This window comes from Taudactylus pleione, unplaced genomic scaffold (genome assembly GCF_031769625.1).
Source record: "Taudactylus pleione unplaced genomic scaffold, aTauple2 ptg000156l, whole genome shotgun sequence".
NCBI classification, from domain to species: domain Eukaryota; kingdom Metazoa; phylum Chordata; class Amphibia; order Anura; family Myobatrachidae; genus Taudactylus; species Taudactylus pleione.
Window position 1 is genome coordinate 8,362,397 of NW_028284558.1, and position 26,987 is coordinate 8,389,383.

The following is a 26,987-nucleotide window of genomic DNA, read 5'->3' on the forward strand; positions in this document are numbered from 1 at the left end:
TTTTTTTTCTGTTGTGGAAAAAGTTTTATAAATTAACTTAATTTAAAAAATTTAACCTAAAGATATGGTCCAGTCACAGCAAATATATGGCTGCATTAAGATTCTCTCTGTGCAGGTCTGGATGCGGACGGAGTAAATATATACGGCAGTCATCTTTACCCCTAGATTGTAAGCTCCTAGGAGCAGGGTCCTCCTCTCCACTGTCTCACAGCCTTCTTCTCTAGCACTTCTATGACAGCCTTCACCTTCAGAGTTGTACTGTGTATGGAGAATTGTGTTGCTAATTGTTACTTGTGTTCTGTTTATAAGTTGGTTACTGTATTGTAATGTAATGTTCTGTGTACCCTGTACTGTATGCACGACGCTGCGGACCTCTTGTGGCGCCCTATAAATAAAATGTAATAATAATAATAATAATAATAATAATTATCAACATGAAAATGATGACTTAAATCAAACATCCCTTACATAAGTGACATGCAGTAGTGCTATAGCCTGAGCTGATTTCTTCTACTGCAGGAGAACAATGAATGTGAGGTCCTCTAGGCTGGGTAAAGTATAACAAGTAGACAGCTCTCCTCTCATAGGAAAAGCTGAGGTCGGTGAAAAGCCCGATGATTTCGTCTCATTCGCCTGTTTTTCCGCAATGTTTTTGCCGCTTATCTCCGTATTCAATTCCAAAACAGACAAAAACACGGATAGGCGAATGTAGTGAATAACAAAACTGGCGAAAAGGACAGCATATTTGGGGAAATCAGTCTCTACCCAAAAAAAAGCCTCACTGACCCTGGGAATCAATATAGAAGAGTATTAATAGCACTAATAAAAGTATTTAGTGATCTTAAAATGAGTCAAATTGATGTTATATGCATGTTTGCATAAGTGTGAAAAAATTATATAATGCAATGTTTTTTGGGAAAAATAAATACCGCAATTAAATTTGGGGTACATGTAAATGGGGTACTAGTATATTTTGGTGTCTCTAAAGTGAAGATTTAAAAAATCTCAAAAATACACCTGCTGGAGCTTCCTGCAATCTTAAAAACACCTGTCTCCACCTTACAGACTCCCAAAATACTTAGCCCCCTACTTTTTACCCATTTTCCCACACTTTTAAAATTTTCACCCCAAAAATGACATGACTTTTTTTGGGGTGAAATAAGATAATATTTTTTTTTTGCCTAATTAGTGTCCAAAGGGTTCTGAGCCGTCCCCACATTTGTACCCCAAAATATGGATTTTGCACTTCTTTTCCCCTGCCTTTTGCTGGAGATACTTTTTCGCCTGTTTTTGCCTATGGAGTTTTCGCCTTTGAATATGGCGATATTTCTAAAACAGGTGAAAAGCGCAAATCGGCGAAAACTTTTCACTAAACAAGCCTTATAGCCTTTGATTGAATTTGCCCCATAATGTGAAACCAGTCCTAGTAAGACTCACCAAATAGTGCATCCCCCCTTCTTCAGGGCAAAGTGTCCACATGCTGAACAGCACCAGTTCTATTCCTGCCACGCTAATGGGTCCCGGGGGTCGTATTGCATTGTCCAAATATTATTGAATATTGTTGTGGAAACGCAAGATTTGGCAGCTATTGCTTAACTACATGTACAGTACCAGTATGCCCATGACTGCTAACCACACAAAGCCACCCGTGCCCACGTCTCACTGCTACACATCCACAAGTATCCAGGCATCAACCACGCATAACCAGGACGACCAGACAGGTAAGCGGGACACTGCCCCTAGCTCTGAACAGTCCACAACATTAGGTGGAAAGTAGACTCTGCTTAACCACGTATTGGACTCTCTGAATACCGGAATAGACCATCCCGGGTACTGATTATACCCACTACCAACTTCCACTTTACAGCAAACACATGCCGCACTAACATTGTTACTGGACATCGGCACATTGACTTGTTTTGCATTTGTTTTTGTTTTGTTGCATGTCCAAGATTGCCCCACTTGTGTAATTTTGCACATTACAATATTTGTTCATACCAACCAACCCACATCTATGATTGCTACATTTCTCTGTACAAGTACCAATATTCTGTTTATTGCTGCTGTCTATTGAGAACAGTAAACTATTATCTTGCAACATTTTGGGTCCATTCTTCTTTACACATCACCCAATCATTTACCACTTAGCAATAGGTCTGAGCGCTACACAACCCAATTTTCTAGTATACCCAGCGAGGATGGGTATCCCCACTCGAGGCAGCAGTACTTACCTTAGGGCCTGATTCAGAGATGTACGCAACTGCAAATTGCATGCAGATCAAGCGATTGTTTGCCATTGCGCATACCAGTGAGGCCCATTGCAGATTGATTGACAGGAAGTGACCGTTTGGGGGTGTTGACAGGGGGTGGTTAGCGAAACGTAGGCGTGTCCGGCCGTTTGAACGCTGTTACATGAGCGTGCATAAATTAGCCACTACAATTATATACGCAGCTCTGCGTGGCTGAAGAGCTCCCTGGCTTGCGGCTGGTCAGACCTGCCGCAAGGGTAAAATGGCCGCCGATGAACTTCGATGGTACAGATGTTTATGTAGGTATGCGTAGTTTCACGCAGGTGAGAAGGTAGTGGTAGTGGGCATCTTTATGCTCGGGTGATCTTGGATAACATTAGCATATTCTTGCAACTGCGTTGCGTAAAAAGCAGTTGCGATCGCATTAGCGTCTGTCTCTGAATCAGGCCCTCTGTGCGCAAGGATACCCATCCCAAGTTTTGTATAAATTAAGTGATGATGAATAGACCCCTTATGGGTATATTTAATAAGAATTGTGTCTGTCCGAGATTACATTCCCAAGCATGTTTCAATGGACACAGAATCGATGTATATACATTGCTGTATATATACCACTTCCCTGGAGACTGACCCACAAGGTTTCCTGCATCTTAGCCATGATTGGATAAGAGTCAGACAGCTCTTAGCCAATCAGCAGCTGCTGTCATATGACTCCGCTTCTGTGTCCGTTGAGATCGGGTAATGTTTTAAATAAAAACGGATTCTACATGGACAAGAGGACCGACCAGCACCAGGGAGTAGGTAAGTATGTTGGGTGAGTGAGTGAATGTGTAATAAAGTGTTAAAATATACAATGTGTTTGCCATGTCTTTTTTATTAGATTTTCTTCAAAGTGGAGGTACAGGTGCTAGCGGCCTGCTGGCACTTGTGGTTCTAAAAGTGCTGCAGGGCAGATTTGCTGGGACATTTAGACCCATTGTGAAGAACAATATTAGTACTAAATTTAACCCCAGGGGTGCAGGGAAGAGCACCGGGCTTACCCCAGCCCTGGAGTATCCTCTGGAGGTGGGACCCCTTTTTTATGGGTAGTCCCGACTTTTCGAGGAATACCAGGGCTGAGGTGACCAATTTGGGGCTGGAGAATGTTTTGGTAGGGGGGACCCCACTCTGTGTATTTCCTTTGCTGTGGCATTACCCCCAGGCTGGTTGAGCCCGCTGCTGGTTACTGGAAATATGGGGGAACCCCACGCCATTTTTCCCACTGGTTTTCCAGGCCCATAACAGGCTCAGAAGTCCGAAACTTGTTATGCTTTTAGTGCGCCAAACTCCATTTTTTTTAACTCTTTCTGTACTCTATAGCACACAGAAGCACTGTACAGACCACACTGATCTGTGCTGTGCTTCTGCTGGAAACACTGCTCACAGGCAGGTGTATTCATTTCAGTCCAAATACGACTGAACTTACACACTTGCAAACAAAGTTTGTGAATTTGATTGGGAAAAACAAACTCGTATCCCTGCGACAATCAGTGTGTTTAGTAAATTTACCTCTCAGAAACTGCCTTTCTTCAGTCCCGAGGTAGTAGAATTGGAATAAAAATAAAAGTATAGATGTAGACACATACGTCTATCCTCCATGTGCTACAAGTTGTGTTACACATAACGCGTGAGCACCGTGCCACACGCTAGCGCCAAATGTCTTTTTTCGTGCATCTTTTTCCCTTAAGTTGCGTCTTATTCGCAAAGCGGTTATTTCTGCATGCCAAATGCTATGATACAGTGTCAGCGGCTGTGACACTGTAACGTAGCATTTCGCATTCAGATACAGCAGCAGCTGCACACAAAATATAGGCATGCTCAGTGGCTTCAGAAGGCGAGTGCGGGGGGGTGTGCGGGTCGCACCCGGGTGTCATCTGCCGAGGGGTGACAACAAAGTTCAGACTACCCCTCAGTGACAGAAGCCGGGTGCTGCAATGTAGACTTCCGTGTCACTACACGGCATGGCGTGACTTGAAGGGCTTTTTAACACGTAAGGAGGCTAGATGTATGTGGACATGTCTGTAAACCCCATGATAAAATAATGTCTAAGATGTATTTAATATATGTTTTCTTAAAGGCCACGTTTAAAGGATGGACGCTTATTATGTATGCAGCTGTTGATTCAAGAGATGTGAGTATCTTTATTTTTTATTATTTCAGTCTTGATAGGACTTGAGAAAAGAAACCTCTTTTTTTCCATGAAACCTAATACATACAAAAGAAATAAATTGTTAATAGTGAAATTAATGTGATTTATGCCACCATGAACTCCATCCCCACCTAGACCTCTCCTAGAATCATCAGCAAGTTTGTTGTGTTACAGGCAGGGCCAGAGCAAGGTTTCTAGGTGCCCTAAGCAAAGCTACACAATACCGCCCTTGCTTCCACTAATACTCTCCACTCGACCTCTCACATACAACCTTGGCTTCTTAAAATATCATTAGATTTAGTGTTAGATTTATTATAAACATAAATTATAAAAATAACACTATAACAATATCACTTGCAACCGTCATAGCATTTTTGTTATCGCCATAAACTACTGAGAGCATTTTTGTTACCGTCATACAATAAATACTGTGAGCATTTTGTGACCGCTATGCAATACTGAGAACTTTTTTGTGACCACCATACAATACCAAGAGTATTTTTGAAACCGCCACACAATACCGAGAGCATTTTCTGAAAACCATACAATACTGAGATTTTTTTTAACCTCCATACTACACTGCAAGCTTTTTTGTGACCACAATACAATAAATACTGAGACCATTTTTGTGACTGCCATACAATAAATACTGAGACCATTTTTCTGATAACCATACAATACTGACAGCATTTTTGTGACTGCCATACAATAAATATTGAGAATGTTTTTTGTGACCACCATACATTAAATACTGCAAGCATTTTTGTGACCACCATACAATAAATACTGAGAGCATATTTGTGACTGCCAAACAGTACCTAGATCATTTTTTACAACCATACAATACTGGGAGCATTTTTGTGAATGACATACAGCCCTGTGACTGCCATACAATCTCACTATTAAAAAAACCCTCTTCAAAAATCATTGCCACATTCAGCATCATTGTAGCAAACCCCATTCATCATAATTAGCCCATTTATAACCATTAATTCCCCCCATACCCACTAATAATTAGCTCTCAATAAAAACATTAAACCATTTAACTTATCTATAATATATTAACCCCATCACTCTCATAATAAAACCCACATAGCTTACCCCTTATACTTAATACCTTTCCTGAACTATGACCATCTTTTACCCCCCAGCACTGTCACCCTGCATGCTGTTGGCACACATGAAGACTCAGGAGGCAGCTCCTAGTGAGGAGGTGGAACCATTCGGGAGGAGGAGGGAAACCTCTAGTTGAATAGTCCCCTTATTGAATGGTAGGGCTGCTGCCCATTTGCATCCCCGTTCTAATGTCCCTGCAGTCCCTCATGATGGCCAGGGTCAGAAGGTGGGTGAAAGTCTAAATGGGCGGCGGAGGGAGCCCATTCGTTGCAGCCAAGGAAGGAGAGGTGGGAGTAGGATTTGGGTGCCCGCCCAGCACTGGCCTCATTACAGCAAATGACATGTCAGTCATGTGACTGTCAGTACTGTGGCCAGCCTGCCCTGGACCAGGAAGCAGGGGCAAAGTGTAGGGCTAGTGGCGGCTGCGGCTGGTAAGATCTGCGGCCTCCGTCAATATCATTTAGAGACATCCTTCATTTTGGTTGTAGGCAAACCCAGCAGCGCCCCACCAGGAGCCATCACCTTAGTCAGCTACCTAATGCTAACGCCAGCTCTGCTTTTAGGTGAGTTACCCCAACAGTTAATAATATGCTGGAATTGTCTAGATTACTGCAACAACACCCTGTTCTTCAATTTAAGAAAGGGTCTGATTCCAAGTCTCATGTGAAAACATGCGCAGCAGTGACCATTGGCAGTCACCCATTTGCACTTATATGCAAATGGCCTACCAACTCCTTCCCTTCCCTTGTGGCTGAATGTGTAAGGACTTAGGCACCCACTTTTAGCACCCATGCACACTGTAATACCATTTGGTGCATCCTTATAAGCTACCATCAGTTGCACCATTGAAACTTGCACCAGCCCCATGGCCGTGGCAGTTTCTCTGTCTGACTGTGGCCTCCTATGATTGCAGCTGTGCATCTGTGAATGCAGCCGCTAGCATTCACATGCCCACTTCATTCCTATAATATGCCCACTGAAAGGCCCATTTTTGTGAGCACTATTAGCCACCTCCCAGTCACCGCCCGGGAATGCCCATCACTTTTCTGATACCGTCTGAATCGATTGTGACAGCACCTTTCTGTGTACACTCTGTGTAACGCATGTGTCCTAGGGGTTTCCAGAAATCAGAGTTGCAAATAGTCGCTGAACTAAGTAAACATTAGCATTACATGTGGCGCTGAATCAGGACCATGGTATAATTTGATTAATGGTGGTAAACTATCTGTGAATACATTAGTCTTATAGTATTAATTCTGGTCGATAACTATCACACCTTCTGCTTATTCTTGAAGAATAAATCTATGTCCCAACTACCCCAATAGTGTAACCTGTCCCGATCTATATGATCACATTCAGGGGTGATCACAAGTATTTAAGGTGAGTGAATTTTGTATACTGCTGGCTTGACGAAAGATTTTTAATAAATCTGAAACGTTGCAAAAACTTTGTGTTGCTGTAAAGTCCGTGGAGTGCTTCCACAAGTATTGCTTTGTTGGATTTATGACCTGCCTCTGCCTGTCATAACGGAGCTTGCACCCCGGCTGCTGTACCTTCTGCAAGGAGTGCCGGTCCACTTGTTACAAATATGATTACAACCATAAATGTCTTTTAAATTGTACTTCTGTTCCTCTTTCATCCACCACAGTCATACATATGCTTGATGACTATTTTCCTTTTGTACCCACTGATGCTAACTCACTGACGTTATAATACAGTATACAGATGGGCACGGCTTCATTGTTGCTCATAGCGCAGCGAGTCGCACCATGCATGAGGCGAGACGCACTCTCGAGATCGGGGATGCGCAAGTGCGTCTCCATAGGTTTGAATGGAGACACACTCCCGAAATTGGCGACGCGCCGTGGCACATAGCTGCGATTGGGAACAAATTAACTGGGCACATCTGTATCACAGTTTTTTTTACTTTTTTAATATTCTCCTGAAAATGTGTATAAATGTCTCATGTTCTGCTCATTTGATCATATTTATCACAAGTTTTGCAATTCCTTTAATCAAGTTAAATCAAAGAATAAAAAGTTGAATATATGACATTCATGGAAAGCTTATTAATTATGAAGAGTCCACAGAAGAAATTGTTGAATAATTGGACCAAAGTGAATTTTCAGTGACTAATTTACTCTCTTGCTGGTGTTTATTCTGAGATTCTCAAGTATAGACATATAATTCAACTTCACTTTACATCCCCTATATGTTTATTACAGTTTCCAAGACTTATACAGTCTATACTCCTCTTGTATAGCTGGTACGGTACAAACGTATTCTGCTGTATAGTAATGTGTGTAGTGTCATGGCTAGAGATATGCGCCGACCCCCGTGTTTTGATTTTGGTTCCATCTTCGTGTTTTGGTTTTGCAAAACCACCCTCATGTGTTTTTGTTTTTGTTTTGGATCTGTATTTTTTATTTAATAAAAATAAAAAGGCAGCTAAAACGATATAATTTTGACCTGTTTACAAGCAATCCAAAATCCGAGTTCGGTTTTTTAAATACGGGTTCCAAACCGCATGAAGATCCCCAAAGTGATCTGAACTTGGACTCGGTGCGACTCGGAACCCCTAAATTCGGTTGGTTCTTTGAGAACTGGACCCACACATCTGTAGTCATGGCATATTCCACTTTAGACTGATGACTAATAATTAATTGTGCTTTTTTTTTTACATAGACAGACGACCAACCCAAATATGAGGAAAACCGCTACATGTATTTATACTTTGTAATCTTTATAATATTTGGCTCCTTTTTTACCCTCAACCTCTTCATTGGTGTTATTATCGATAACTTCAATCAGCAAAAAAAGAAGATAAGTATTATATACATCAATTCTTGTTCTAGATTAATATGTCTAGTTATCTCAGATACATTATGACATTTGTCAGTTAATTAGCTGTTTTAAACCTCTATCTTATACTATTTCTTTTGTCCTGCTGTTTTGGTTTTCTATTTACATTTTTATCTTTTTTTACAGTATCTTTTGTCTCATCTACCAATATATTTAAAATAACTTTCACCCAAATCCTAAACTCTAGTATTTGATGGGGTTCAGTGTGCTAAACTTAAATCCTGATTTCACTTACCTCTGATGTGCCTTTCAACTGATCTGTTGGATGCCCAAGGCCTCCATTAGGAAGACTGCACTTTACAGGATATTACTTTGTAACCAGACATCTCAGCCTGTTTGAGGAAGAGCTGCAGTATATAGCAAATGCAGCTGGACTGTTGGAGACTTCAGGTGACCCGGCAGATCTGGAAAACAACTCAGCAAAATTAAATAATACTTATATTAGGTGAACATAGCGTAGTGCTCTCTACCCGATACTAGAGTTTAAGCTTTGGTTGGAATCCTTTAGTCTTTTGTACCCTAAAGGGCACTATTTCCTGTCTCCATCCCTCACGCTTTTCCTGTCATTATTTGTTCCCTCCCAGTATGATCCACCAGACAGGATACTGTCTTTAACTATATTATTCATTCTCTGTATCTGTTATTTAATGATATATTATTATAAATATAACATTCAAACTATGTAATTGTAAGATAAATCCAATATTTAGGGATATATTTACTAATGTTTGATTTTGATTTTAATGTGATTTGACATTTGATTTTCATTCGATTTTCATTCAATTTTGCATTTGGAGATCTACTAAAGGCAAAATCGAATGTCAAATCAAACATAAAACCGAATATCACTCAAATCCCACTCAAAATCGAACATCGGAAAAACATTGGTACTTTTACATAGACCAACACACAAATCCCTTATTTACTAATATTCTATTTGAAATCAAATACAAAATCGAACTTGCTAGGACCTGTAGTTCAGCTGTTAAAGAAAATGTTATCACTTCTATTTTTAATACATACTTTACACTATCAACCCAGCACCCACCGCCCAGGAGTGTCAGGGATAGCCCTGGGGTGCCCTGGAGAGGGTAACCTCTTTTTTGGGGGTCTCCAGAGATCCCCAGCCAGGGCTAAGTAGCGGTGAGACGTAATGGGACCCAGTGAAAGGGTTCCCCTGGCTGTGGAATTACACCCCACTAGAAAGAGTCCAGTGCTGGTTATGGTGAATACAGGAGACCACTAATCATTTTGTCTCCTGTATTTCCAAAACCAGGACTGGCTCACTTAGCCCAGTGCTGGTTGTCGTAAATACAGGGGACACCTATGTCTTTTGTCCCCCGTATTTACACAACCAGGACTGGCGCTGAAAAGTCCAGGGCTGGTTGTGCTTTTAGGGAGTGACCACACTTCATTTTTTTTTTACATTTTAACACTTTACAGCCATGGCCAAAAGTTTTGAGAATGACACAAGTATTGGTTTTCACAAAGTTTGCTGCTTCAGTGTGTTTAGACCTTTTTGTCAGGTGTTACTATGGTATACTGAAGTAAAATTACAAGCATTTCATACGTGTCAAAGGCTTTTATTGACAATTACATTAAGTTTATGCAAAGAGTCAATATTTGCAGTGTTGACCCTTCTTTTTCAACAACTTCTGGGCCACTACTGATTGATGGCTGCTCATTCTTGTTTAATCAATGCTTGGAGTTTATCAGATTTTGTGGGTTTTTGTTTCTCCATCTGCCTCTTAAGGATTGACCACAAGTTCTCAATGGGATTAAGGTCTAGGGAGTTTCCAGGCCATGGACCTAAAATTTTGATGTTTTGTTCCCCAAGCCACTTAGTTATCACTTTTGCCTTATGGCAAGGTGTTCTATCATGCTGTTCATCATCAAATTGTGCTTGGATGGTTGGGAGAAGTTTCTCTTGGAAGATGTTTTGGTACCATTCTTTATTCGTGGCTGTGTCTTAAGCAACATTGGGAGTGAGCCCATTCCCTTGGCAGAGAAGCAACCCCACAAATGAATGGTGTCAGGATGCTTTACTGTTGGCATGACACAGGACTGTTGGTAGCGCTCAACTTTCCTTCTCCGGACAAGCCTTTTTCCAAATGCCCCAAACAATCTGAAACGGGATTCATAAGAGAAAATAACTTTACCCCAGTCCTCAGCAGTCTAATCCCTGTACCTTTTGCAGAATATTAGTTGTTCCTGATGTTTTTCCTGAAGAGAAGTGGCTTCTTTGCTGCTATTTTTGACACAAGGCCATCCTTCAAAAGTCTTTGTCCTGTGTCAAGCCAACAGTAAAGCATCCTTAGACCATTCATGTGTGGGGTTGCTACTCAGCCAAGGGTGTGGGATCACTCACAATTTTGCCTAAGAACACAGCCATGAATAAAGAATGGTACCAAAACATCCTCCAAGAGCAACTTCTCCCAACCATCCCAACCATCCAAGAACAGTTTGGTGATGAACAATGCCTTTTCCATGATGAAGCATCTTGCCATAAGGCAGAAGTGATAACTAAGTGGCTCGGAGAACAAACCATCGAAATTTTGAGTCCATGGCCTGGAAACTCCCCAGACCTTAATCCCATTGAGAACTTGTGGACAATCCTCAAGAGGTGGGTGGACAAACAAAAACCCACAAATTCTGACAAACTCCAAGCATTGTTTAGGCAAGAATGGGCGGCCATCAGTCAGTATGTGGCCCAGAATTTGATTGACAGCATGCCAGGGCGAATTGCAGAGGTCTTGAAAAAGAAGGATCAACACTGCAAATATTGACTCTTTACATAACTTAATGTAATTGTCAATAAAAGCCTTTGACACTTATGATATGCTTGTAATTTTACTTCAGTATACCACAGTAACATTTGACAAAAAGAACTAAAAACACTGAAGCAGCAAACTTTGTGAAAACCAATACTTGTGTCATTCTCAAAACTTTTGACCATGGCTGTAAAAGATTTTTACAAAAAGATGCATGCACAAATCTTACTGATCTATGCATGCATCTGTGTCAATCAGACCTGCTCATGCTAAAATTGAAATCATGAAGCAGGTCTATTCATTTGGGGATTTGAAGTTTGATTTTGAGAGGCATTTGGTGTTCCGTATTGTTCATAGGCATGCAAAATCCAACATAAAATTACTGTTCAAAATCGAACCAAATCGAATTTGATTTAGAAAAGGCTTCTAAAATCGAATTTTAGTAAATGTGGGTTTGATGAGGGATCTCTACATTTGATGGAAGCTAAATTGAACATCAAATCGAATGCAAAATCGAACTTTGATAAATATAATCCATTTTTTAAAATTTTCTTTAATATGCAGATTTTTTCGAGTCGCTTATCAATGGGGTGAATTAATTAGGCCCAAATTTTATTTAATTTAAGTGCTATGGTTTCCCTATAATATAGGAATGCAAGGATAAGTGGAAACTTATCTCCCACCTGTTTGGGGAAGAAGGTTTGCCTAAAATAGGTTGTTGTCTGTCTTTTTTGTAAATGCAGACCCCTGCTTTTGACAAAGGTACACTGGGGTTGGTTACATACCCCTTTTACACTGCCGATTTCACCCAGGTTATTGCCGTGTCAACCGCAGCTCAGTGTAAAAGGGGCCAGGGTTGGATTCTCGGGTCGAGTGACTCAGCAAGCCATCTCAGGTAGCTTGCAGGGTTTAACATGGGAATGACCTGTGTAACCCTGCAGCATAAACGGGTAACCTGTCATCTGACCCAGTTAACGTTACCTCATGGGGAGATCTACATTTCCCGGCGCTTGGAGATGACCCATATGCATTGTAAACGGTACTGACCCGGGAATAACCCAAGTCGGCACCGCGTTGTGGAAGGGGTCTGTCCAGGTTCTGACCTGGTTTGTAAGTGTGTTCCAAATCCCGGGTCAGACCCGGGACTTTGGTGTAAAAGGGGTGTTATATGGCAGAATACGATAATTATTATTGTTATCATTTATTTATATTATATGGTGCCACAAGTGATCCGCACCGCCTTGCAATGTACATAATCAAATAAGTGTCCAGCGACTTACAGCACAATACAATGCAATGCAGGACAAGGACATGGATAATATACATTGCTACATTAGCGACCATAACTCCCAAATAAGCAACAGAGCAAAAGCAACCAAGTGTTCACTGCCCTAGTGGGGAGTAAGAAGTAGATGAAAGTAAAGTAAGGAGAAGCATAAGAGGGTAGAGGGCCCTGCTCGTAAGAGCTTACGAAGGGGAGGAAACATAAAATGGAAGCTGCTCAAATCAATTTGGCAATACTCTTCAGGTGCATGAAAAGGAGGGGTCATACTAAACAGAAAAACAGAAAGGGGAGTATCCCCTAAAAATCCTCCAGCACACTAAATTGTACCTGCAACAATACATGAAAACTACAGTCAGGTGCATAATTATTGGGACATTGACAGAATTTTCATATTTTGGCCTCTATTCACCACCACATGGTTTTGAAATGAAACAAACAAGATGTGCTTTAACTGCAGACTTTCAGATTTAATTTGAGGGTAATTACATCCAAATCAGGTGAACGGTGTAGGAATTACAATGGTTTCTATATGTGCCTCACACTTTTTAAGGGGCCAAAAGTAATGGGACTATCAACTCAAAAGCTATTTCATGGACAGGTGTGGGCTATTCCCTCGTTATTTCATTATCAATTAGCAGGTAAAAGGTCTGGAGTTGATTCTAGGTGTGACATTTGCATTTGGAATCAGTTGCTGTCGACTCTCAATATGAGATCCAAAGAGCTGTCACTATCAGTGAAGCAAGTCTTCATTAGGCTGAAAAATCAAAACAAACATATCAGAGAGAGCAAAAACATTAGGTGTGGCCAAATCAACTGTTTGTAAAAAGAAAGAACGAACCGGAGAGCTCAGCAACACCAAAAGACCTGGAAGACCACGGAAAACAACTGTGGTGGATGACAGAATTATTTCCCTGGTGAAGAAAAACCCCTTCACAACAGTTGGCCAAATCAAGAACACTCTCCAGGAGGTAGGTGTATATGTGTCAAAGTCAACAATCAAGAGAAGACTTCACAAGAGTGAATATAGAGGGTTCACCACAAGATGTAAACCATTGGTGAGCCACTAAAACAGGAAGACCAGATTAGAGTTTGCCAAACAACGTCTAAAAAAGCCATTACAGTTCTGGAACAACATCCTATGGACACATGAGACAAAGATCAACTTGTACCAGAGTGATGGGAAGAGAAGAGTATGGAGAAGGAAAGGACTGCTCATGATCCAAAACATACCACCTCATCAGTGAAGCATGGTGGTGGTAGTGTCATGTCGTGGGCAAGTATGGCTGCCAATGGAACTGGTTCCCTTGTATTTATTGATGATGTGACTGCTGACAAAAGCAGCAGAATGAATTCTGAAGTGTTTCGGGCAATATTATATGCTCATATTCAGTCAAATGCTTCAGAACTCATTGGACGGCGCTCCACAGTGCAGATGGACAATGACCCGAAGCATACTGCAAAAGCAACCAAAGAGTTTTTTAAGGCTAAAAAGTGGAATGTTATGCAATGGCCAAGTCAATCCCCTGACCTGAATCCGACTGAGCATGCATTTCACTTGATGAAGACAAAACTGAAGGGAAAATGCCCCAAGAACAAGCAGGAACTGAAGACATTTGCAAGTAGAGGTCTGGCAGAGTATCACCAGGGATGAAACCCAGCGTCTGGTGATGTCTATGCGTTCCAGACTTCAGGCTGTAATTGCCTGCAAAGGATTTGCAACAAAGTATTAAAAAGTGAAAGTTAGATTTAGGATTGTTTAGTTTGTCCAATTACTTTTGGCCCCTTAAAAAGTGGGAGGCACATATAGAAACCGTTGTAATTCCTACACCGTTCACCTGATTTGGATGTAATTACCCTCAAATTAGATCTGAAAGTCTGCAGTTAAAGCACATCTTGTTTGTTTCTTTTCAAAGCCATTGTGGTGGTGAATAGAGGCCAAAATATGAAAATTCTGTCAATGTCCCAATATTTATGCACCTGACTGTATATGGTATTAGAATTTCAGAGATATTTCTTTCATGTATTTATAAGTACATGGTAAGCTGCCAGGCCACTTCATGATAATAGAACCCATGTAGTGTAGGAACTGCCGTTATCAGAGAAGCCGTGAAGTGGCCTGGCAGCTTACCATGTACTTATAAATACATAACAGAAATCTATAACCAATGGTGCTGAAAAGTGGAACACTAAGAATGCTTGATGTTATTGATAGGTGTCTACACGCAGCTGTTTATGGTTGCAAACCAAAAGGAAACACACAAAAAACAGTAAACAGCTCTATGTACCACCTATAGTCTACATTAAAATAAAAAAATAAAAATGAAAAATAGAATGCAATACAAAAATTGTGCCAGAAAAAAAAAATATTAATGTTAAATAATAAATCATGAAAGATACTTGAATAAAAATACAAATTTAATAATATGAAACAGACATCATTGGCCAATGTAACAAATGTACATATACATATCAAAAAATGTGTCTGAAAACACTAAACATTAAAAAAGAGCCAATAAACACTGTGATAAATAACTAGTGACATATAAATCTGGATCACCATATACACCTAATGTGCAATGTGTCCTCACTCACCAACGCACCTCATGCTCCATCTGTCTCATAGCCTGGTCTGCGATTCATACTTCATAATAGAGACAATGTAACAGTCTGCAAACTCCGTCCGTCTCGTAACAAAAGGACATGCACTTTTCTTGTGCTGATTTGCGGTAGATGACGCACTATTGCTCAGTTGCCAAATGGCAGTGCGGTGGTCTTTCAGCTCTGTCCGTCTCGTGGCAAAGGAACATGCACTATCTTCGTGCTAGACTATGGTTGCTGATGCACTAATGCTCAGCCGCCAAATGGCGTCCTCTGTGTTGCAGTCTATGCTATTTTGCGGCGATGGACTGGCAGGTCTGTGTTGTTCCGTGAATCAAGCGAGGAGCAATCTCTACACAGTGCTGCAGCAGATGACGCAATGGACAAACTTTTGGATGGTGTCTGCTGTGCTGCTGCCTGCGGTGTCTCGCAGCAGCATGTTGGCAGATAGAGATGTCTCTGTGGGTCAGGCTCTGTCCAGCCCTGCTCCGTGCAGTTAGCCAAATGGCAGACTTTGACTCATCCACTGCGTGTGCCCTTGTAGAGGTAAGTGTCGCAAGACAAGGACTTGTGGTGGTGAAAAAAAAAAAGCACTAGATAGAGTCCCTGACTAGTTTCTTCCCAAATGGGATTTCCTCAGAGGCGGACATAGCCGACAGACCACCACACTTTCTGGCGACTGAGCAATAGTGCGTCATCTACCGCAAATCAGCACAAGAAAAGTGCATGTCCTTTTGTTAGTAGACGGACGGAGTTTGCAGACTGTTACATTGTCTCTATTATGTGGTATGAATCGCAGACCTGGCTATGAGACAGATGGAGCATGAGGTGCGTTGGTAAGTGAGGACACATTGCACACATTACACTCACTGTGAGACATTAACTCCATAAAACCTGCACTGAAATTGCTAGTGGAAAATTGTTCTAATTCCTAAAAACACATTACTGGACAGTGGTCATTAGTGTTCAGCAGGGCCGGAGAAAGGTCTGCGGGGGCCCCTGGGCTACAAGCTTGTGGGGGCCCCAATATATATATTAGTTCAAACCCCAAATAGTGTATATGTCTGTGTGTATATATATAAATACACATATATACACACAGTACATAGATATATCCACAAACCGGCGGCACTCAGACATCGAAAGTGTAATAAAATAGGCAGGTTTTTTTGTGTGTGTACTGTATAATATATATATATATATATATATATATATATGTATATATATATATATATATATATATATATACACACAGTATACACACAGTGTATATATATACATATATCTATAAACCATATGCAGAGGACCGGCTCTCCCTTTACAACGTGAATAGGCCGGGTGCCCGCAAGTAAATAAATAATATACTTCACCGAAAGATGCTGCACTCCTGGCACGAAATAATCACAAATGTGTCAACGTAATAGACAACGATTCAGTGCCTTTTTATTAATATTTGCGGCACTTTCATCAGGTCCTGATGAAAGTGCCACAAATATTAATAAAAGGGCACTGAAACGTTGTCTATTACGTTGACGCATTTGTGATTATTTCGTGCCAGGAGTGCTGCATCTTTCGGTGAAGCATATATCTATATATATATTAGTGTATACACACAGTATATATATATATATATATATATAAATATAGTAAACACACAGTATATATATATATATATATATACATACATACATACACACAGTATACACACATATAAGCTATATATATAGTATATATGTATATATATATATATATATATGTGTGTGTGTATATACATACATATACTGTGTGTATGTATATATAAACACACAGTATATATATATATATATATATACACAGTATATATATATATATATATATATATATATATATATATATATATATATATGAACTTGATATTCCAGCTATTCGACATTTTATTAATAAACATATATATATATATATATATATACACATGTATATATATATACACACACACACACACACACACGATATATGTATATCTAGATATATATATATATTATACAGCTATATATACTGTGTGCATATATATATAACAGATTGGCTGGCACTCCTCAATCATATGGGTAAGTGCCTGGGTGCCCTCTGTGATATAATGTACAAATGGTGTGTACACATGTGGGCTACCTGCCTGTTAGCTACATCGCGGGGGGAAGGCTGAGGACGAAAGAGCCCCTGAGAATCTTCTGTGTGCTTGCAGCCTCTGCTTCTGCCAGTCAAACTCTCGCAAGACTTGACATCATCTCGCGAGACTTTGACTGTCAGAGCCGAGACTTCTGCAGCATAGAGAAGAATCTCAGTGGCTCAAGTGACTGACGTGAAGCTCCTCGGCGGCCGCTGTTTAGGGAACAGCTGAGCCACCGAAGAGGACCAAATCGGAGACAGTTAAATGCTGTTCTCCGTTGTAGCAGTGTCTGGTATGTATGTTTAATGTTTGTCTGGGGACAGTATGTGGGGGCCCCACATGTGTGGGGGCCCCAGGACGACCGCCCCTAACGCCCCGCCTATAATCCGGCCCTGGTGTTCAGCAGGACACAGTCTGAGAATTATGCTTGAAATTTATTATATCATTTATCCGGAAAAGACAATTTCTTTAAAAGTCACCTTACTTTCTATTATGGAACTTTAGCAGATTTCAGGCTTGTATGCATGGAGCCATAACAATCTCTGCCCATACATTTAGCACCTATAACCACAGCTGCTACATTAGGTGTATATAGTGATCCAGATTTATATGTCACTGGTTATAATTTATTACAATGTTTATTGGCTCTTTTTTGATGTTTAGTGTTTTTAGACACATTTTTTGATATGTATATGTACATTTGTTACATTGGCCGATGTCTGTTTCATATTATTACATTTGTATTTTTATTCAAGTATCTTTCATGATTTATTATTTAACATTAATATTTTTTTATTTCTGGCACAATTTTTGTATTGCATTCTATTTTTAATTTTTACTTTTTTATTTTTAATGTAGACTATAGGTGGTACACAGCGCTGTTTACTGTTTTTTGTGTACTTATACAGTAAATACATGCAACAAGTATCTCTGAATTTCTATTACCATATAGTTTTCATGTATTGTTGCAGGTACAATTTAGTGTGCTGGAGGATTTTTAGGGGATACTCCCCTCTCTGTTTTTAGATTCTGAAGGGGAGGGACAGACAAACAGGGGTGACACAGTTGGGGTAGACAGGGAGGAAGGGGCATGTAGCAGCAAGTTAAGATGAGAGCTGGAAGGCTTTGATGAAGTTGTGGGTCATGAGAGCCCATTTAAAGGATTGTAGAGAGGTGCAGAGTCTGATGGGGAGAGGGAGATAAGACCAAAACCAAACATACTATATTCTGCTATGTTTTGATTGCATCTACAGAAAGGAATTATACAGTACAACCTATTTTATCAGAGAACCTTATTTGCACCGTTTTGTAGCTAAATACACAATTCATTTATTCCACCCATTTCTAAAAATGTTTAGTTTGATCATTATTTCTGCAAAATTTTATATAATGGTCAATAAATAGTGTCTTCTTTTCGTGTTGGGCAGTGTAATCATTGCCTGAGCAAATGTCATCAGTATAGTGATTTATATGTATTTCATATTTTACTTAGGTGGGCAAGATATCTTTATGACTGAGGAACAGAAGAAATATTACAATGCAATGAAGAAACTTGGATCCAAAAAACCACAAAAACCAATCCCACGGCCTGCGGTACGATCATTATAAAATCAATTAATGCCCAGAGGGCTTTGTTTTCTTTTTTATCTTGACAAATGTAGGGTGACAAGGTCCCAAACAAGTATGGTGCCTCTTCCCCAAAGTAGGATGAGGGGCGCAATGTAATAGGGTGCAAGTTTATTTGCAAGTTCAAACTCGCACCTACTCACTGCAAGTTATGCGTGAGTTTGTCCCACAACTCGCACAGTGTAATATGTCAGAGATGCAAGTCCATGCAAGTTTTTGTGAGTGAAAACTCGCAACTTGTAATGTGAGTTTCATTACAAGTTGCGAGTTTAGCAGCAGCCTATAAAGATCAAAGATGTAGGGGTCCCCATATTTTCATCAACAAGCACCAGGCTCTGTGAGCTGGTCCTGATTATGGGAAAACAGGAGACAAAATGAATAGGGGTCCCCCGAATTATTGACAACCAGCATCGGGCTCTAACTAGTGGAGGTGTAATGGCAGCCAAAGCATTCATAACCCCACACTAGTAAGCTCAGGCCAGGGATTCCCCTGGAAGTGGGGTCCCCTAATAAAGGGGTCTCCACTCCCAAGTATACCCCAGGCTCAAGCTGATAGCCCGTGTTGTTCCGCTGCATCTGCGATGCAAAGAACATGTAAAATGTAAAGGAAAGTACGGTACGCTAATCCTCTCAGACCATGTCAGTCATGTCGGGCATCTCCTGCCGTATGGCGTATAGACGCTAAGTGTATGAGGACTCATCTGTAGGTTGCTCTGGGTAACCCTTTCCCATTTTTTTAATGCCCCCTAAATAGTTTTATTCGTTACATATTTCTGTTTATTAATGCAGGAGGGACAGGACAGGACACATTGCTCTATTGGTTGTGGTACACTGATATGTTATCCAAAGACTACCAGTGAGCACCGCTGGTGCCCTGTGGATTGAAAGGTTGCATTGTCAGGTATAGTGTCCCAGCCCACAAAATGGCAACCTTGCTGGATGATAGCAAGTGTGCACATGAATCATATACATTTTGTAATAATTCAATATGATACATATCTAATTAACAAAAAATTTCAATAAATAATAGTTATTTAACATTAAAGAATTGGTGGGCTGACTCAGCCCAAGCACAGCAAAGGCTTGTTTACTTCCCTTACTTTATATGTAAAGGCAAAGAAGCAGCATAACTGCTTCCGCTGCCTCCTCCCTGGATCAAGGACTTTAAGCTAAGGCCCTGATTCAGATCCGCTCGCTATTTGCGGTCGTTCGTTCCAAAACAAGGGGTGGCTATTCAAATGAACCGTTCGCTCATTGCGGTCTGTTCACGCCTCTAAGTCTGAACGAGCGAGCAAAACTTGCGGTTGTAATTTTGAAAAATACGCCCCCCTGGCCGCTCGCATCATACGTCATGTCCGCTATTTATTAGATTAATCGAGTACATCGACCAGCATATGAACTGCTCGCTATTCTTGTGGTTGGTTTTTCCTACCACTATATTGCGAGCAGTTCTGACTATAAAACAACCAGGTGATGTGGTCAATGACGCTGCTGTTTAAATTATGCACACCCTTAAAACGCCCGTTTTGACCTTTAAGCATGCCTGCGTTCTGATCTCCACTCCCCGTTTTCAAGCCCCTTCCCCTGTTACCACCCACATACGCCTCATCCTGTCACTCAAAGTAGCAGGCATTCGCTATATAGCGAACAAACGATTTTCGGCCGCACTGACTGGTCCGCGCATGCGTATTACAATCCGTACGCATGCGCAGATGAGCGAACATCGGTCAGAACGAACGAGCGGCCGCTTACGAGCGGCTCTGAGACATTTAGAGATGAGAGAGAGAGGGTAGAGAGGAGGTCAGGGAAGAAAGGTACTGTAGTTTTGAGTATCTCATAGCATCCACACCTTGGCAGAGTCTTAGATATAGGGCCTATGATCTGCAGGGACCAGTACGATGCCGGCAAAACAGTCACTACTTTTTAAAGCATTAATTTGTTTAAAGACAGAACTAATTCCCACTTTAAATCTAGTGACTATCTTGTCGGCATGTACTATGATGCTGTCTAGTGCCTGACTCTTATACTCTGGTCCTGCAGCCTATCCCTAACCCTCCATCTAGTGCCTAACCCTAGCCCTCTGCTCCTGCAGCCAATCCCTAACCCTCCATCTAGTGCCTAACCCTAGCCCTCTGGTCCTGCAGCCTATCCCTAACCCTCCGTCTAGTGCCTAACCCTAGCCCTCTGCTCCTGCAGTCTATTCCTAACCCTCCGTCTAGTGCCTCACTCTTATCCTCTGGTCCTGCAGCCTATCCCTAACCCACCATCTAGTGCCTGATTCTTATCCTCTGGTCCTGCAGCCTATCCCTAACCCTGTGTCTCGTGCCTAACCCTATCCCTCTGGTCCTGCAGCCTATCCCTAACCCTCCATCTAGTGCCTGACTCTAATCTCTGGTCCTGCAGCCTATCCCTAACCCTCCGTCTAGTGCCAAACCCTAGCCCTCTGGTCCTGCAGCCTATCCCTAACCCTCCATCTAGTGCCTAACCCAAGCTCTCTGGTCCTGCAGCCTGTCCCTAACCCTCCGTCTAGTGCCTAACCCTATCCCTCTGGTCCTGCAGCCTATTCCTAACCCACCATCTAGTGCCTGACTCTTATCCTCTGGTCCTGCAGCCTATCCCTAACCCTCTGTATAGTGCCTAACCCTATCCCTCTGGTCCTGCAGCCTATCCCTAACCCTCCGTCTAGTGCCAAATCCTAGCCCTCTGGTCTTGCAGCCTATCCCTAACCCTCCGTCTAGTGCCTAACCCTAGCTCTCTGGTCCTGCAGCCTGTCCCTAACCCTCCGTCTAGTGCCTAACCCTAGCCCTCTGCTCCTGCAGCCTATTCCTAACCCACCATCTAGTGCCTGACTCTTATCCTCTGGTCCTGCAGCCTATCCCTAACCCTCTGTATAGTGCCTAACCCTATCCCTCTGGTCCTGCAGCCTATCCCTAACCCTCCGTCTAGTGCCAAATCCTAGCCCTCTGGTCTTGCAGCCTATCCCTAACCCTCCATCTAGTGCCTAACCCAAGCCCTCTGCTCCTGCAGCCTATTCCTAACCCTCTGTCTAGTGCCTGACTCATCCTCTGGTCCTGCAGCCTATCCCTAACCTACCATCTAGTGCCTAACCCTATCTCTCTGGTCCTGCAACCTATCCCTAACCCTCCATCTAGTGCCTGACTCTAATCCTCTGGTCCTGCAACCTATCCCTAACCCTCCATCTAGTGCCTGACTCTAATCCTCTGGTCCTGCAGCCTATCCCTAACCCTCCATCTAGTGCCAAACCCTAGCCCTCTGGTCCTGCAGCCTATCCCAAACCCTCCATCTAGTGCCTAACCCTAGCTCTCTGGTCCTGCAGCCTGTCCCTAACCCTCCGTCTAGTGCCTAACCCTAGCCCTCTGCTCCTGCAGCCTATTCCTAACCCACCATCTAGTGCCTGACTCTTATCCTCTGGTCCTGCAGCCTATCCCTAACCCTCTGTATAGTGCCTAACCCTATCCCTCTGGTCCTGCAGCCTATCCCTAACCTTCTGTCTAGTGCCAAACCTTAGCTCTCTTGTCCTGCAGCCTATCCCTAACCCTCCATCTAGTGCCTAACCCAAGCCCTATGCTCCTGCAGCCTATTCCTAACCCTCTGTCTAGTGCCTGACTCTTATCCTCTGGTCCTGCAGCCTATCCCTAACCCTCCATCTAGTGCCTGACTCTAATCCTCTGGTCCTACAGCCTATCTCTAACCCTCCATCTAGTGCCTAACCCTAGCCCTCTGATCCTGCAGCCTATCCCTAACCCTCCATCTAGCGCCTAACCCTAGTCCTCTGTTCCTGCAGCCTATCCCTAACCCTCCATCTAGCGCCTAACCCTAGCCCTTTGCTCCTGCAGCCTATTCCTAACCCTTTGTCTAGTGCCTAACTTTAATCCTCTGGTCCTGCAGTCTGTCCCTAACCCTCCATCTAGTGCCTAACCCTAGCTATCTGGTCCTGCAGCCTATCCCTAACCATCTTTCTAGTGCCTAACCCTAGCCCTCTGGTCCTGTAGCCTATGCATAACCTTCCGCTACCTGCAGAATGTTAACATTGTGATCATTCAATATTTTGCTGTTACTTCAATAATGTCGACATCATAACTCTTGACATTAAGATTGTTGACATTTTGAACGTCGACATTATGACTGAATGGTCTGTGCACCCCATTATTTAACTTAACCTTTACTGTACATAGGAATATGGCTTCCTACTTATGTCATGGATGAAGGCCATCTAGTCAAAGGATAGATTCAGACACCTAATATCCCATGGGCTGACCATCTCATTTCTATAATATGTGTTGTATGTTAAATATAAATAAATGTATTTCCACCACTAAAGTTATATTTTGTCCCCACAGAATGTTTTCCAGGGTGTGATATTTGACATTGTTACAAAGCAAGCATTTGACATCACCATCATGTGTCTCATATTCCTAAACATGGTAACGATGATGATTGAAACTGATGACCAAACCCCAGAAATGGAAATCAGATTGTACTGGATCAACGTGGTCTTTATTATCCTATTTACCGGTGAATTCCTTCTCAAGCTCATTTCTTTGCGCTTTTATTACTTCACAATTGGATGGAACATATTTGATTTGGTTGTGGTGATACTTTCCATTGTAGGTAAGAAACTGTACTTGAAGTCCTACCGTATTATATTCATAATATTATATTCGAGGAATCTGCAATATATAAGACCAGAAACAAAAAAATACAATGAGAAGGTGTCTGCACATGTGCTGCCGGCACAACTCCCCCAGCGATGCCCCCCTCCACGTGATCACACACAGACCCGCATTCCCCCTCCCTTGTTCTGCTTACACTTACCTCGGTTATCGGTCCCTTGAGGTCCTCTCTCTGGGGCTCTGGTCAGCTGGTCTCCGGGCTCCTACACTGTGACCCCAGTCAGCTGCTCTATTCAGCAAACTGAGATGCCTACATGGAGCAGCTGACCAGGGTCATAGTACAGGACCCAGGAGACCAGATGACCGACCAGAGCCCCAGAAACCCTCACCGGTCCCTGGATGCAGGTAAGTGTTTGTTTTTTTTTCTTAACTATTTATTTTATAAGTGATCAGCTTGTGATTTATTTAGATCACAGAGTTGATCACAGGGGCCAGCTCCTGGATTTGCTCTGCCTGTCAGAGCAAGGAGTCCGGGAACCTGGGGAAAGACCTGAAAACACCATCTGAAGATTTAGTACATTTCAGGCAGATCGCATTTCCCATTACAAGTATGGGAAATGTGATCTGCTTACTAAAAATATGTGAAAGGACTGGAGTAGTTTTACATGAAAACTACTCCAATTGCCCCTTAATACATTTACGTTATACTAAAATAATGTGAAAAAGGTGTGAAACAACATATTTTTTTAAATTAAATGAAAACTTAACAAGCATTTTATAATAACATACTTCATGCATCTCACTGATGTATGCATGTATCTGTGTGAAAACGAACTGCTCATGCTGGAAATGACAGCATGAAGCAGTCCTATTCATTTGAGGTTTTGAAGTTCGGTTTGGAGTGGAATTTGCTGTTCGATTTGGACATGAACATGCAAAATTGAACAGCAAATCCCTTCTTAAACTGAAACAAGATCGAATTTGAGTTGAAAATCAAAATCCATTATTAGTAAATTTGAGATTTGCTAAGGGATTTTGCTGTTCGAGTTCAATTCGATCTCAGGAGATTTCAGAGATTCATAAAAATGAATCTCAAATCGAACCATAGTGTAAATATACCCCCAGGTTTTATGTATTGTATATCCATGCTCACTCACTGGTCACTTAATTAGTACATCAGTAAGGAAAACAAGTATTGACTATGTTTTATAAGCTTCACAGTGGTTGATGGTTTTCCTTACATCTTAACACGCTAATGTGTTAAAATAAAATAATGACGAGATTTGTAAATAAAGAGGTCACAATTTTATTTCTCATTGAGTATGCAAACCAGAGGGTGCCCAAGAAAAATTGCTCAGTCAGCTACAGCCAACACACAAATGAGGGGCGGGCAACTGTACACCACCTGATGTTGCCTGGGCTGTGGTAAAACTATCTTCCCTCCCTAGGCTCAGACTTGACCCTCCCATCAATAGATGTCCAGGCTCCCCATACAGGTTTTGACTCCTTGCCCATGCTCCCCAGGTCAGTTTTCCACAACTGCCACTTGTGGCTGATGAGGGCAATGCTTTACCACCAACCTTCTGTGACCCCACTAACCCAATCACAGAAAAGAAAACAACTCAACAAAAAAAAACGTTCATGGGGTTTTCATTCCGTAACCTAAATCGGCACTGATCTGTCACAAAACATCAGCTGCCGGATACAGTGACCTTAGAAATTCTTTGCCAAAGTATACCCAGACATTTGTTCCCATAGGAAAGTGACTGCCCCTAAATCAACTATATGGCTTTTACGTTAAATGATGTCCACCAGCCTGTTTCTGAAAAATAGGAACCCCTTTCTAAAACAGATGCCATGGCAGCCTGTGAAAGGCCCTTAATTAACTAAGACAAAGTCAACACAAAGCACAGTATCCGCTCACCTCCACTAGTCCACTTACCCAGGATATAGGAAAGGAAGTAATGCAACATAAGGACAAGGAATCCTGAGGTGAGCAATAGTGGTTCTACCACTGAATCAAGAGAGTCCACTAATTATGCACTAGATAAAAAAACAGTGCTGTAGGATGCTTGTAGAATGCCTCTACAATGAAATTTGAAAAATATCTAGGGCACAGTGTGAAAAAAGATAATGTTAAGTAAAAACCACTACTTAACTCCACACACTACTTCTATAGGAACTAGGGTGTGTACTATATGTGTCCCTTGTATAACCAGGACCACCTGCAATCGTTCTGTGAAGGATAGAAAACCAAGGTAAAATAGAGTCACAGCTCAGGAAGTCATTAGCTATAAGCAATGCCAGAAACAGAATGGAGCAGAGATATTAAGTGCTGCAATAGCTTAACAGCTGCACAATCCAGGAGGTCAGCTGATTTAAGGATTCCTGTGCCTAAATGGAGATGACAAAAAGCAACAGTGTCAAACCCAACATACTAATCATAATCAATCTATGGGGGAATTCTATTCAAATCGATGATGAATAGCGGCGGGAGGGAGTCTGTAGCGCACGCAGGGGGGTGTTTCCGAGTACCCAGAAACCCCCCCTGATGGGCTGAGGTTTTTTTTGGAGACTGAGACAGAGACTGCTCTGTATCCATCTCTACAGTGATGCTGCAGCCACGATCGGATCACTCAGACAGAGAGCTCTGCTCAGATCAGAGCTCCCTCTAGTTTGAGGGGAACTGCGGGCACTCAGCAGCGGTGAATACTCAACTGCACTGAGCTCTGCAGTGGCTTTAGAGGGAGCCCACAGAGTGCAGATGATCCTGCCTGCGAGTACAAAGCAGTCAGTGTCAGTCACTGTGACTACTGACTAGCGGCAGCTGCGGAGTTTGGACCCCCCCTTCTCATAGTAGAGAAAAGTAGAGCTTCTCTGCCCGACCTGTCCAATGTCCACATACTTAGCTTCTCACCCTGTGTCAGGTATCTGCAGACTAGGAGGATGGAAGTCTCCTCTCCCCGTCCCTCCCCGAGTAAGTTCCTGCTCTGCCTGGTGTGTCCTCCCCAGCAAACAGTGTCATCTCCCTGCCCCCTTCCAGTCCCCACCACGAGTCCCCGCCCCTCCCGCTCTGCCTGCTATGTCCTCTCCAGCAAACAGTGTCATCTCCCTGCCCCCTTCCAGTCCCCACCACATTTCCCCGCCCCCTCCTGCTCTTCATGGTATGTCCTCCCCAGCGAACAGTGTCATCTCCCTGCCCCCTTCCAGTCCCCACCACGAGTCCACGCCCCCTCCTGCTCTTCCTAGTATGTCCTCCCCAGCAAACAGTGTCATCTCCCTGCTCCCTTCCAGTTCCCTCCACGAGTCCCCGCCCCTCCTGCTCTTCCTGGTATGTCCTCCCCAGCAAACAGTGTCATCTCCCTGCTCCCTTCCAGTTCCCACCACGAGTCCCCGCCCCTCCTGCTCTTCCTGGTATGTCCTCCCCAGCAAACAGTGTCATCTCCCTGCTCCCTTCCAGTTCCCACCACGAGTCCCCGCCCCTTTCTGCTCTGCAAGGATTGTACTTCTCCCTT

The 26,987-nt window shown here is 42.4% G+C and overlaps 1 protein-coding gene across 1 annotated transcript in view; it reads left to right on the forward strand.

Annotated features, from left to right (window-relative positions):
* LOC148521626 (sodium channel protein type 2 subunit alpha-like) overlaps positions 1-26,987 on the forward strand; it is a 129,568-nt gene that overhangs the window by 90,121 nt on the left and 12,460 nt on the right. The window contains 4 exon segments of the mRNA XM_088474833.1: positions 4,366-4,419; positions 8,239-8,380; positions 18,705-18,805; positions 23,200-23,470. Coding sequence (XP_088330959.1) covers positions 4,366-4,419; positions 8,239-8,380; positions 18,705-18,805; positions 23,200-23,470 — 568 coding nt within the window.